Source organism: Pelecanus crispus, chromosome 1 (assembly GCF_030463565.1).
Source record: "Pelecanus crispus isolate bPelCri1 chromosome 1, bPelCri1.pri, whole genome shotgun sequence".
NCBI classification, from domain to species: Eukaryota; Metazoa; Chordata; class Aves; order Pelecaniformes; family Pelecanidae; genus Pelecanus; species Pelecanus crispus.
In genome coordinates, this window is record NC_134643.1 from 9,846,901 (window position 1) to 9,862,041 (window position 15,141).

At 38.8% G+C, this 15,141-nt stretch overlaps 1 protein-coding gene across 1 annotated transcript in view; it reads left to right on the forward strand.

Moving 5' to 3' along the window:
- The window catches only part of SEMA3D (semaphorin 3D), a 111,739-nt gene that overhangs the window by 50,610 nt on the left and 45,988 nt on the right, over nucleotides 1-15,141 (forward strand). Inside the window, exons 6-8 of the mRNA XM_075728101.1 lie at nucleotides 453-546; nucleotides 3,853-3,981; nucleotides 10,030-10,172. Coding sequence (XP_075584216.1) covers nucleotides 453-546; nucleotides 3,853-3,981; nucleotides 10,030-10,172 — 366 coding nt within the window. The remainder of the gene's footprint in view (nucleotides 1-452; nucleotides 547-3,852; nucleotides 3,982-10,029; nucleotides 10,173-15,141) is intronic.

Below are 15,141 nucleotides of genomic sequence, written 5' to 3' on the forward strand. Positions count from 1 at the left end.
ATTTAAAAGGGGCTGAACTGTGTCTGACGCGAACATTTTTCAGCAGTCCCTGGAGAAACTTAGGAGTCATCCAGAATCCCTTCTGGGTCTCCTGTTGCAACACACCCTATCAGCACTTTCCCAAATAGAAGCTAGTGCCTTTTAAGTACAATCCAGCTTCTAATTTGAGTAGAAATGAACAATGCATCTTTTTTTCTGAAAGTCATTGTATTTTTTTAAGATTTGTGTTTCAATATAGAGTTTCAATACAGAGTGAACAGGATATGTTAAAACAATGAGTGAAAAAAATCCATATATAAACCAGAGACATGGACTGTAAACATCAATGCTGAGATGACAGCTGCGTGGTCTAACACACCTTTACTTCATATGTTAGCAGAACAGTTCATCGAAGTGAGTTTTTCTGTGCAGCCACACCATTGTGTTTAAAGACCATATGTGTTTATTCTCAGGAAACGGTATTCCGGCTGGATACTCAGAACTTGGAGTCTGGCAGGTTGAAGTGCCCTTTCGATCCTCAGCAGCCATTTGCTTCAGTGATGGCAGGTAAGAAACCATCAGAGCCAGGTGCTCCTCTCAGATGTGCGATGGCTTTGTACATGAGCCTGGGGTCAGAGGCTCAGCAGATGCCATCATTGGAGCTCCTCTGGCATTAGTCATGTTTCCAGTGCTGCTTTGTGCTCTCGGAGCTGAGGGATCCTTCAGTCTGCAGACACCAAAGAGCTGGAAATACAGCAACACAAACAGAGCCATTTGAGCAGCTGTGAAGCCTCTGCCAGTTGAACAGGAAGGCGATTTCATTCTCACCCAGTCGTTTCTCCTTTAAGAAGACAACAAAAAAAACACATGGATGGACAATGTTTCAAGTGCTTCTGGGACTCTTTCTGCAATTATCAATGTGTTCTGCCCTTTGAAGTCTGCTGACATCCACTATTTCCATAAATACATTTTTGAGGTTTCTATTTACTTGAGTAGCCACTTCTGAAGCTGGAAGCCTAGGAACAAGATAGTGCAATCTGCCTGCTGTGTGCATCGCAGCACTGTGTGGTCTGACATTTGGTGCCGAGGAATGTCAGCTTGACCTCTGGATTTCAAATCACTATAAGAGCTACTTTTGTCATGGTTTGGTTCATAGCTTTGGACAATTTTCATTTAACTTGTCTGTCAAGCATATGAATACAAGATAAGAGTGAAGCACCATGACATTTTCATTTACAGCCAAAGAGCAGTGCTGACAATGCTTTGAAGTATTGGTCACTCTGTGTTATAAAAAGAATATGACTAATGTTCAGTCTTTATTCTCAGATAATAAGATAGATGATTTGTGATTCTGACCCAACAGATGGGGCAGGACTTCCTTTATTAGAAACAATAGATTAAAGCCAGCGCTTATTCTTCTCAGGGACCCCTAGTACTGTTTAATGACCATGAAGTCTATTTTTAAAATGGTATTCTAGAAAACTTAGCTTTTTTTTTTTCCTTTTTTTTTTAAAAAAAAGCAATAGAATTCCATGATTTATTATTACATTGGCTAATTTCAGTAGCACTCTAGTGCTTTGACTGCTCTGTTGAATATTGTGGAATGAAGAAGCTGCTGTCTTTTAACTAACTAAGATATGAACTTTGGTACGTAAAAATTTTCAAGCTAGATAAAATTAATGATCAGGGAATTCTAGTATCCCTTCTCTGACTGTGCCTGGTGTCAAGTGCTTCACAATAATGTGCAAGGAACATTGTAAAGAGTTACAAGCCTGACCAGAGAATGCATTCTTGACCTGTCTTCCGATGATTACTTTATTCCCAAATGTACTAGGAGACCAGTATAGTACATGGATAAGATACTGCACTGGGATGCAGGGGAGCTCAGTTCCCATCTCTGCCACTGACGAGAGGAGTAACCTTTGGCATGTCACTTCCCTCTGCCTAGTTTTATTTATCTGCTAAATGGTGATAAAAAATTTTTGTACCATTCAGAAAGCACTTTGTAATCAGTTATACATATATGACCTAAATAATATTTCATTAAATTTTCACTTATGTATGTAGGTTAATACAACTGAGTAATTTTCATTCTTTGTGGAAATGCATAATGTCTCTTTGAATTCTACACAACATTTTGCCCCAAGTAAATTCCACAGATAAATTTGAAAAGCAAGTCTTTTTGACTGAGAAATCACCTGCTCATCATCCATCTCATTTTACAAATTACTGCGCACTAAAACTGTTCCGGAAATAACTGGAACTTGGAATGAGAGATACCAAAAGCTGAGAGAAGTGCTGAAAACGCCTTGTCAGCAGAGCCTAAGCAAGGATGGAGAATCTCTGTTAGCCTTTCAGATTTATTGATCACTGAGTGCCTGTCAGTTAGAAAACACCAATTACCCTCCCCATTCCTCATTATGACAAATACCTTTCAGAATGCACTATTGTTTCTTTACAAAGGCGACGTGCTGTCTGAAAGATGTGCTTTCTGATACTGTCGTGGAAATAATACATAAGTAACAATAATAATGAGGAAAAAAGAAAGCTGATAGATCTTTTTTTGCCAAATAGAGTGCTTGTGGTTCATGGGTTGTGGTCCCCACCACCCGCCCCTTGATCTTATGTTTTTAAGTGCATTTACATCTTTTGCAAATGAAAACACAAAACGTCTATGTTGAATGGTATGTATTCTGCATTCACTCTCAACAAAGGACTTCCCTCTAAAAGATCTTGTGAAATGTTTCCACCCAGAGTACCAGAAAACCTGAGAAGGAACTCCTGGAAGTGGATTTTTATGTGTCATATAGCTTTTTATATGATTATTGTTTATGAAGTTGAACCTTTTTTCTTTTTACAGACTCCAGGGATTTATTGTTGCAAGTCATTAAACAAAACCCAAACCCCTCCAACCAATAAAGCTATCTTGTTATTTTGCAGACAAAAACGAACTGTAAAATACACTATGTGGTAAAAAAAATTCACAGTGATACTGTTTCTTTGCTTCTTTGTAGACAGGTACTGAGATCTGAAGGAAAACAGAAAATATTGTGCAATTCGTAAGGTTGTGAAGTTTTGCATTGCCCACAATGCTGGCAGAAGACTAAGTAGTAACTGCAATTGCAGCAAGCACTCTGTACTGTATTATATATACAGTTTCCTTGTGAGACAAATTCTGGCTGCTTTATTCGAGCGAGACGTCTCATTTATTTTAGTGGGACCAATCACTATGTTAAAATGACCACAATTTGGGTCTGTAGCCATATTCCTACCATTAACACATTATGTAGTTGAGAAGAATTCCCATAGTGCCTAAACTCCTCTTTGTGAATGAAGTGTTGGACAGAGATCCCTACACTAGCAAAGGGCCAAGTTGAGAAGTACCTGTAGTGAAGCACCCATAGCGTTTACTAGCTCAAGCCCAGGAGCAGCAAAGCCATTGGAGCTGTGGCAAATCTGGGACAGAAGAGCTAGCTTGAATCGATAGATGGTCGTGTCCTCACCATGGCCCCCAGGTCCATGGTCAGTGCTTACAGGGCAGGATGATCAGACCAAATACACCTTTATACCCTTAAGAGCCCAGCACCCATTAAAGCCTGGGGGATATACTTTTCTGAGTGCCTAAAAGGTCTGAAGATTAGACTTGGACTCCTTTACTTCTCAGGCATAAAATTACAAATATTACCCTCATTTGAATGTAAGTGACTTCACAGAACCCCAAATCCCATTCAACTATAAACCAACAATATTTTAAAACATTAAATTGGTTCATAGGCCAATTAAACACAGGTGTGGTTCACCCAACAAAACGCAAATAGTTTTAATTTTGTTTACCCCACAGCTGTAGAAACCCTATTTCTTTTTCATTTGCAGATGGGTATCTTTATGCTGGAACAGCTTCTGATTTCCTTGGCAAAGACACTGCTCTAACACGTTCTCTGGGCCCTTCTCACGACCACCATTACATCAGAACTGACATTTCTGAGCATTACTGGCTTACTGGTAAGATCCCAAACATATGCTGTTGTCATTTGCATTGTCCCTGTCTCTCTGAAGTTAATAGCCCCTTTCTTATATAAATATATATCCAGTAACTATAAATATAGATATTGTATCATGGTATCTTTGGATTACGTAGGCTTTTTTGAAAAAGCTCAGTGGAATAAAAATGCACTTAAGAAAAGTCACAGAGGTGAAAATGCTAATTAAGGAAAGAGTAGGGGCGTAAGACCTAATCATTCTTTCCGTCTTTGATCTATACATCTGTATATAGTCCTGTAATTGGAATAATATAATGACTTAAATGCTTCTATTTCCAGTCTTGTTGGACTAACTTTTTTTAAACTCTTTTCCAATCACTTGTTAAAAGCTGTTCCCTACAGCATGTTGAAATGACAGACTAGAAATTCCACATTTTTAGGTAGGAGGTCTTTTTTTTTTTTTCCCTTTTTTGAGGGGGAAAAATACCCTTTGTTGCTGTGAGGATTATTTTAAAACCACTAAGGGCACCCTAAAATAGCTTCCCAAGCAAAACACTGCTTTTTCTTGCCCGTTAAAAAACATTCTGAGCTAGTAAACCCTCTAAAAAACTGGATGCATTTACACCCAGCCAGTCTCAAACCACACACAGAGTAACATGGAAAACTTCGCTCACAAGCTAACCCTGCTCAATTAAAGCATCCCCCTTTTAGCCATCAACTGTCTTTAAAGATGTGGCAACACTGGCCCTGATTCAGGATGCCTGTGTAACTATTATGGGTGTATTGTAAAGCCAGGGCCTGCTGACCACAGGGCTAAGTTGTCTTCCCAGCAGACGACTTCTGAAAGGGATAATTTTGCCTCTTAACTCTTTAAGACCTCAGCAAGAAGTGTTCTTTTTTCTATTTTTTTCCCACTACTCCTTCTCTCCCTTCTTCTAAAGCTGTTTCCTTACTTTTCTGTCTAGATGTAACTCCTTAACCTCAGGATATCTGCTGGGAGATGAGGAGGAAGGGAGAAGCCACTAAAAGTCATTTTACCTTTCCAAATAGGAGCAATCCTTCAGACAGATAGAAAAATCTCACATCTGACTGCTGACTTATCCAACTTACATCTCCTGTGCTCAAAACCTTTCTTGTCCCACATTTCCTATCTCCTACCTCTCATTTCTACACAGCCTTTGTGCAATGTAGACCTGAAATGGGCTGTAGGTGATATGGACCAGGATGGGTCCTTCCAGCAGGCAGTTCTCTTAACTAACTGTGCAACTGAATATACAATTTTCTCACTGGCAGCCTGCTGATGCTCAGCATGGAAAGATGGCTGGGGTAGCCACTTTCCTAAGGGATGCTATAATACCCTGAAAAGATTTAGGATAGAAAGATTTACTGCAGTTTGGTCCTAAAGAACATCTGGTGTTATCGTTAGTGTAGATCCACCTTGATGAGCATTACAGGGTTCAGTTCCCAGCCCAGAAGAACTTATAGCTTAAATATCCAATTCCGAATATTTCTTTATGCTATTAATGTTTCTTCATGAGCAGTTTGAGGCAAGGGATGAGTACAAGAACACAGGATAAACTAAAGGTTTGAGAACTGTTTATGTGTTTTAATTTGGAGGCTGGGTGGGGCACCTGCCTTTCTTGTTTCTTTTAGATTGATTATTTTTTTATTCTGTTTTCACTTAAAGCATCTGTATTTGTGAAAGTTTTCTAAGGAGAATAATATATTAATATGTCTGGGTTTGAAAAACAGCTTTAGTGTGTTAGACTGCAATGTGAAAATTGCCCCACATGGCATAAACGCTGAAGACCCCATATATTCTTCAGGTTTACCTTGTTTCCAGCCATGTAAAAAACTACAGCCACGCTCTGTCTAAGACTTCACATACACAATACATGCAGTGTTATACTAAGAAGCATAGATATAAGCTAGGTACTTTTAATATTTTGAAACAGTCCTTTTAAGCTTGGAGAAAATTTTGAGTGCAACTCTAAATTACGGGATCATTTCTTCAATAAGCCATAGGGTAGTCAGTATATTTCTGGTTTATTGTGTACCTTTACCAACTACATACATTTGTTCTTTCAGCCAATATTGGTATAAAGAAATTTACTTGATTTCAGGTTTAAAACTCCCATCTCATCTAAATCCCCTCTTCCCTAAACCTACTACCCATTCACCAAATATGTGTTAGACCTCCAGGAAAAGTTGTACATACTTGATTAATTGTATGTTAGAAATAAATTATTTCCAGGCATGACTCATGTTTTACTTAGGATAAGCATAAAATGAATAACTTGTTTTTTTCCAGAGGGCTGAGGAAGTTTTGCTATAATGCACCTTAATATTTTTAAAGTTTAGTCTTATTCTGTTTCTGGAAACAGGATTATCCTTTCCTGAGGGAAGGGAGGGAAAGACAAAGCATAAGGGAAAAATGCGTAGGATACTTTCCAGTTCCTTGCAGGGCATCCCTATCTTGACTAATTAAGACATGTCTTAATCTCAATGACTGAATAGCAGCTCCACAATGGAGAAAGGGAGGAAGGCAGCTAATCTTTCCCATGACTCACCCTCACACAGGCTCATACTCCTGCACGCGGTGGCAATGAAGACAGAGGGGATGCTGCCTCTGCTCAGACTACAGCTCTTCTCCTGCAGAGCTGAAGAATCAGGCACTCCTGCAGCCGCTGACCGGAGGTGCCTCTCCCATGGCTGGGGCAGGGGATGAGACACGTGGGGCTGGTGACCCTGCTCTGGATGGCAAAGCCACCCACTGGAACAGTCTGCCCTGCTCCAGCCCAGCAGGCAGAGGAGGGCGTCCCGTGGTGGGATACCCGAGCCCTACATACAGGCATGCACTAAACAGCTGCACATTCCTCCCTCCTTTATAGGGAGCTAAAACTGTAGTTGGAATGAGCGCTTCACTAAATTGCATTCATCTTTTTTTAAATTTTTCTTTCATTGCAATTTAGTCGTCTTTGCCAGGGCAAAGACTTGCAGGCAATGACTTCTTTATATCCTGTGAACTTTGGATGGGATTCAGCTCACTTAGCTCTAAAAGGCAAAAGTTAGCATCCTGTCTGAGCTCAGTCGTTTCGGTTGTCTCCGTCTGTAATTTATGGAGAAAGTGACACTCCCGGAGGATGACTCACCCTACCTATCGTAGGAATCTCTCTTAAAAAAGGATCATTCATTGTCACTTTCTTCCTTGTGTACCTCTCTGAGAGAGGACCTGGATGAGTATAGGTTAGGAGCTTGACTTCTAGATGGTAAAAGGTAAATGAGATGAGCACTATCCTTTGTATTTTATCATGCTACATATTTCTGGCAGCCCAACTACAAAGAGCTGCTGCCTCCCACTGTTGCTTTTTCATTTCCTCCTGTTCTGGGATTTGCTATTTGTTTGCTGTCCCCTTTTTCTGAGCCCAATGAGTCTTACTTCTCTGTAGGTCTTACTAAGGCATGCATGGTTGCACTGTCTAAAACCACTCCTGGCGTTAGAAGGCTGTGCTAGCCAGCAGGTAACCAACAGCAAACATGACCACTCCAGCGAACTCAGCAGTGAAGGACCAGGTGTGACAGGTCCTCCCACTAGGCCACAAGAGCATATTTAAAAAAGCACAAGTAACACCTGAATTTATTGTACCATCTATTGTCAGAGCTCGTGATGCCTTTAATCCCCTGTTTGGTTACATACAATCTAGCCATGAAATTAATATGTGGGAAAACCTTCTATTGAAACAATTGGGGGGCAGCAACTGTGTGTATGGGAAAACAAACAGTGGTTTAAATTCATCATCCTATAATTTGTTTCCCATGCAAAGAATCCACAAACCTAATTCACCATTGGTTTAAACATACTTTTCTATGTTGTATGGATGGATTACAAAAGACAAGACAGAGATCTCACTTGCAGAACATAATGTGCTTTTCAGATCATGATCTCTTTCATTAAATTGTTTTCAGTCTCTCTGTCTTCATATCTTTTACAGCGTATTTTTGTTTGGATTTAACTTTCAACTTCAGTGTTTTCAATTGTGCTTGAAAATCATTAAATATTTGTGTTCCTTTAATTTGTTAGAGATTCTTCTATATCTGTTCCAGGAATTGGTATTGAGACATTTGTTTTTGCATTTGGCTTGCCAAGTAAAGCAATGAAATTTAATTTAAAAAAACCCAATATATTAAGAGTTTTGTTCTGTGAATGTAGATTAAAAAAAAAAAAACCCTATGTGAAACTCAAAAGTATGCTATAGAAGTATTTCACAGGTTTTCTTATTAAATGGCTATTTAGCTAACCACATATTTAAGAAATCATACCGGAAGCATTTTTATGTATTTATTCACGCTTAGAAATCTAATCTTCAAAGTAGCCTTACAGGCCCTGAGGGGTAATTGAATATTTTCTTTAAGCTCATTTTGAAATCCTAACTTAAATTTATAGAGCTTGATGCCTGCATCGTTTCATTTTTCTGCTGATGACATTCTCTAGTGTCAGAAAGGTTTAAAATGGAAGCGGCACTGTGGCTATTTTGACCCATAAATTTACTCTTCTGTCATGAAGGTGTACATTCAACACTAAACACATCCCATTTTCTCTCAAGCCATCGACTGTGAACTTTTGAATCAAGGACTCTCTTTTTGTCCTGTGTGTACTGTTGAGTTCATGGTGAAAACTCTTCAAGGCTAATATAAAGTAACATTCATTATAAAAAGGACAAAGGCATGAAGATACATTAAAAGCTGGTAACAGTATTCTCCACATATTGCCAGTGTGCTCTGTTTGCTCTGCCATCTTACACCATCCTCCTTACTGCTTTCTACTGCAGCCTGCCTGCTTATGGGGGACAAAGACTATGTATTTTATTGCTGAAAGAATGTATTCTAAAGTCAATGGTCTCTTTGCACTGTATTTGTATAGCTACTTCTGTTTAAAGAAAAACGTCATTGATCCAAGTGCCCTCAGAAGAGCTCATCTATTGTAACACATTGGGGAAAGTCTTAAAAATCACTTCCCCAAGTGTTTAGTTCACTTGTGCAAGACAGTGTTGTTGCCTGTTCTGCTGCAGTCAGGGAACCCTGGAATTAGTTTAATTTCTGATTTTAATGCAAAATTTAAAGAAAAAAAACCCTCAAACCCAAACCAAAAAACAACTGGTGAGCAGATAGAACAGGACTGGAGGTCATGGATGAGGGAGCTGACGAAGACAGTGAAAGACATGTATTAAATTCTCGGCCCAATGAAAATGCCTATAAGATGCAGGCAGAGACACCCAAGCTTGCTTTGGAAGAGACCAGAAGTAATATAACAGCTCAGCATGTCAAGGCAAGGCATGCTGTAGCATTTCTTGCAAAAATCAGATTGAAATAAACCAAACAAACCATTACATCAATATAGCTAATCTGTTTTCATGCACAACAAGGAACTGTGTCCTTACGACTGGCCAGTCAGTTGTGAAGTTTGGTGCGCTAACTTGGGAATCCCAGCATGGCTCTGTATTGGATTTGGTAGATATACTCAGTAAGATTGTTATAGCACAGATATGTAAGAAACTTTTAACTTGGGAAAGCTGTCATTTATATCGAATTTTTAACCACATGGATCAATAAATGTTCTTTCATTCCTTTGCAAGCTATCTCTAGTAAACAGTAGTGTATTTCTGTACTCATAACTGCTGCAATGTGTAATTAAATTAATTTAAATTCTAGCATGTGATTCCAGAAAATCTACTTAGCTTGGTATTGGTGGCAAGAGCAGTAAGGAAGATTTTTGTAGGCAATATTTTCTGCTGAGTTATCCTATTTTCAAACAGAGACTGAAAGCCAGTGCTGCATATTTATGCAAGTGGTAGTAAGATATATCAAAAACATCACGCTAAGAGTAAATACTTCAGAATTTGTGGTGGTTTTTACTCGGACTTAGTAAGAAACTTGCCACTACATGTCTATATAGTGATTTTTTTATTTCACTGGAAGATGCAACATAAACACAGATATTGAAGCAGAAATTTAGTAGTAAGTATTAAGACTTTTCTTCAGATTTTTAAAACCTTTTTTTGGGAACTTCTAGGAGCAAAATTCATTGGAACTTTTCCCATCCCGGACACCTATAACCCAGATGATGACAAAATCTACTTCTTTTTCCGAGAAATATCGCAAGATAGTGGCACGTCTGACAAGACAATTCTTTCCCGAGTTGGGAGAGTTTGTAAGGTGAGGACTCTGTCTTTTTATTTTACTTAAAGAAAAAAAAAAATGTTTGGTTTGTTTCTGTGAGAAATCTGTTTTCCCCTTCAGATCAGAAAGAAATAATGTTGTAACCCATTGAGCCATTGTAGTAATTTTTCTAAACATAGTTTACTAATGCCATCTGAAATTTACTCGTCTGAAAAGTAAACTTGATAATGACTGTGTACCTCTTTTTAAAAAGCTAATATGCTTATAAATTAGAATCCTGTATCTATATGATAATGTATTGACCTTAAGATATGCAACAGTGACCTGCTTTGTTTTGTAAGCTTTCAGTGAGGTTTGACTTTTCGAAGTGTACACAATGGCAAGGTATTTGGTTTTTTGTGGAAAGTGCCCAGTGAATAGAGGGATATACAAACCCATCCCTTCAGCCTAGCTGAAGGTACTGAGGTACATCATTCCTGGGCATTACTGAGAACTGGGGTCAGTCATTTGTTTCTGCTCATTCCTGTTAACCAGCTGGGGTCAGGGAGGCTAAAAACATGTATAGTTTCTGAGCTACACCCACATCTGCCCAGAGGTTTCTTCCCCTGGGAAGAAGTGCAGTCCTTGACCTGTTGACCAGGACAAACCAGGACCCAGGCCTGCTGCAGTGTAAAAAGTTTCATTTGGTTGGTGCCTGACCTCCTTTAAATGATGACTCCCTTCACTTTCTCTTTCATTATGCTTGGTTTTCCCCCTTATGAAAGATTTCTGCCCCTATGGGATTCATAATGCAGACTCAGATTTTCATGAGCTGCACTCTTTTTGAAGAAGCATCTCTGTCAAGGGCAGAAGCCTCCTCAAATGGCAATGAGAAGATAACCAATTCTCACATATGAAGACGGCAGTCAGTGTAGAGTTTGCTGTTTCACAGCCTGCTGGTTTTGCTAAGGTCTTCTTCCCACTACAGCAGAATGGTCTATTGACTTCAGTGTCAGACACTCTCTACCCACTCCTTTGTCCCATAATACTGTAGGCACAGAAGCAGTCGGTATAAGTGCTCCCATCCTGTCCTTAGGTCTTCAGTGAAACCAGGTACCCAGGAATCACTGGCAAAAGTCAGGAAAATGGGACTTTAAAGTTGTCTTCATATTAGTAAATATAAGCTTTGAGCAAGCGTTTGTCTCATGGTGAACAAGGTATCAGCAACACCACCACAGCAATCACACAATTAGTTATATTTCTGTTACATTTTGTTCAGAAGCTTTCATTTACTTGCATTTTCTGATCAATGTGACTCTGCTGGCAGTGAAAATTATCCTCTTAAGAAGCTTGAAAATTAATAAACAAAAGAGTTTGTGATTTGCAGTAAGATGTGTCTAGGAGAAGAGCACCCATTCAGCTAATGGGTACACACTGAAAAACAGAGAGTGGACACGTGTATGAATATGTAAATCTACAACTGCTCTGCAGTCCAGCAAACTCCTAACTCCAGTTGAGATTTTAGTGACCACAGCCATTTCACCCTTCTGTCCTTGACCTAAAATGTTAAGAAAACAAAAAACTCATTCTCAAATCAGTTCGTTAGTAGGTTTTTAGCCAGACAAAAGAATGGATAGTCTTTAGTTGGGTATTTCACAGCAGTGTGATTAATGGCAGAATGGAAATGCAAACATACATGATTTGCTGCTAGACATGGCATTTGCTGATTATGAGAAAGCACTTAATGCATTAGGAGAAATCGGTAGACAACATTTTCAAGCCAAGACACTTGAGAGATTATAGGAAACTAAGATATATTAGCTAGAGATCTCCATCATCCTTTACCTAGAGAAAAAAGAGATAAGATATCCTAATAAAAGCAAATGTATTGTAAGGAAATCCTAATGACCATGTGTAATCGTACCTCAAATGAGACTGAATTTGTAGAGTAATCATGTTAACGGGAAAAAAATGTCTTGAATTTTATTTTTAATAGTCAAAGCAAAACAATGGAAACTGATAAGTAAGGTGATTATTATTAATGTTACTTTTGCACTGTCTTTTTTATTTACTGAGTACTTCCCAATGGGTGCAGAATTCTCCTGAAAATTCAGACTCCTGTTTTTTTGTACATTTGTCTTGATTACCTGCAAATAATAATAATAAAAAAAAAATTGTAATGCAAATTATTACAATGAAAATAGAATTATTACAGGTATTTAACATAAATCAAAAAATGCAAATAGACTCCTCTGTTTATGGACTAAGATCCTCTGGATCTGCGCTCTGATACAAAACATCTGCTATGCTTAATTCATTCTGATATGGGATCAATGTCTTTGGTTGCAACAGTTGATAACATAACAATTTCTACTTGCACTGTCTCATTAATGTGACCTGTACTGCATAAAATTAAGCCTTTGCCTCTTTCCCTAGCAAGCAGAGAATAACAGTAGATGGGAGGAGCCCAGCAATGTCTGAAACCATTTGCTTGGTGTGAACCCAGTTTTTTTCTGCTAGAACTCAATTGTTTTCTACCTCACTGTGCCTTAGGGCTCCTGTACATTAATGGCACAGACACATGTTGAAATTAGAATAGACTTTGTTTTTAATAAAGATGTTAGTCAATGCAGCTATTCTTTGGCTAATTTTCAATGGCTTAACAATATGGTCTCTCACTGATCCTCCCCCTTAGGGAAAATCTTCTCTGGAAAGCATTCCCTTTTCCCAGCTACTTTCAGACCCGGAAGATTACAATACTCTTGCTGGCAGCTCTTCACCCAGAGTCAAACAGCTGTCATTTGTCCTGTTCATAAGACCATACTTACCATCTCGAAACATGCGTTGTAATAACGCAGCCACTATAGCACTAAATAGCACTAATTTAGATTTACGTCATCTGCATTCTGTATATCACTAGGGGATATCAGTATGAAATGGGAGGAAGTGCTTTCAACAGTCACTTTCAGAACCAGTTGTGTAATTTATCATGGCAAACAGCGTTTCCTATTTTTGGTTTGAGGGAGGCAGAAAAAGTGTCATTTGCCTCTCCGTAATACCTGATACTACTTATGGTATGTTCTTATTTACATAAAGTGTAATCTGTTGGTTTATTTGCTTTCTTTTCAAGTAAGGTCATACATAAAAAGAAAAAATACTATTTAATATTAGCCAGCAATATTTATTTGTTTTTTTTAAACACATACAGATACACATGTGTATATTACAAGATCATAAGAATGTTAATGTAAGAGCATGGAGCCACGTATTTCTATTTCTAGAGGGATGGTCATAAGCTTTTACAACTATATTGTCTTCAAGCCCACACTGCTGAACCAGTTTGCATCAGCTAAATACATGACACAGTCATTTCACACTGAGCTAGATTTTGAAAAAAAAATTGCAGCATCCATGCACTGTGCCCTCTGCAGACAAGTAACAAGTCAGCTACATTTTTGTATACATATCCACCACAAAATGATGACAGAATTGTAATTCTATTTAAGGACAACCTCACATATGCAGAAATATAGCCCTAGAAAAGACCTAAGTTTCCCTCCTATTTTCCCCACTCAAATAAAGTCAGAAATGAAAATCCTAACTTCCAGGAGGTCACAGAAAGGGAGAGGGAGGAAGGTTTGTTGGGGTTTTTGTTTGTTTTTTTTCTATATAGAAATACATTTTTTCATAGTTACAACCTCATTCTATTGGAAAGGAGTGGAAATTAGCCAAAAGTGGCAGTCTCCTTGCTGCAGTATGAAAATCCTGTTTATTATTACAGCGGTTAGCGTTTGTTGTATTACAAGCTTCTCTTTAACAGTTTTGGTGATGTATTGCAAAAGTTACAGCGTGCCGTCTTAGAGACTAATTTCCAAGACCTCAACTGCCAAGAAATCAGACTTTGGCCCTCAATGCTTTCCCATATTTCCCAAAGTGTTCAGTATCCAGAAGCAGCCTTTGTTCTAGTGGGAACAAGTGAGCTCTTTGTCTTTCTTTTTGGTATGCCATTCCACCCTCATGTATACCACGCTGTACCTGGGGACGAGAATATAGCAATTAGGCACAGCCCTCTTGGTTAAACTCTACTTTCTAAACACACAGGAATGTAATCATTTTAAGAGCTCCTGAGTCGAGAGCCCAGGACACACCCTGCATTCCACCTTTGGGTAATGTGATTTATTTCCAAAGCCATGAACATGAGCAGAGTTCAAGGCTACGACCTTGCCTCCTGTCTGGTGCTTTAGGCAATTTGTATTCCCGGAATGGCAGGAGGGAGCTATTCCTCCCTGACTCTGAGTCCAGTGTCGCTGGTGGGCTCTGCCGTGGGGCTGCTTGCGTGTAAAAGTTAGGAGGTGTTTTTCTTGTCCTGGAAATAGTCTAGCCATGCCTTTACTGTGACTAGGGATAACTGGGTCATTAAGATTCTTTGTATTCTATATTGTGTAATGCATCACTGTGTAGATAATTGATCTATCTCCAAAACCATTTGAGTTGTCCATGCAGTGTAATGCTTTACCATTCAGCCATATTAGCTTGGGTCCCGGAAGCGAAATAGCCATGTTAACATGTGCTCAGCAGGGCTAATTAGTCTGGGCTCAGAGCCATGCTCATGCAGCTATCGTGCTTCCAGTTCTGGAGGCAACTCATTCCAGACGAGATTTAACTTACTGTGTATTACATGCTTACATGCTTCCTTTCTCACCATAATATTGCCTAGCCACAATGTTAACCATGGGTAATGGGTTTTTTGTTTTTTTTTTTTTTTTATTTCTCCATGATAATGATTAAAACCACTTCAAAAATGTCATCCATAGAAAAACTTTGGCCCTCATTGGCCTGTTGAGCATCTTTGCAGCAGTGGGTCTTTCAGCAGCCAGCTCCTCTTGGACTTTCAGATTTGATATTTGAATATTATGTGCCATTTGAAAGTTTTCAAATTATGTAGAAAAGCAGATGCTCATCAAGATGATTTCATTTTAAGGGCTGATGTGTTGGAGACAAGCCAGTTCCATATAGAATGTACTTC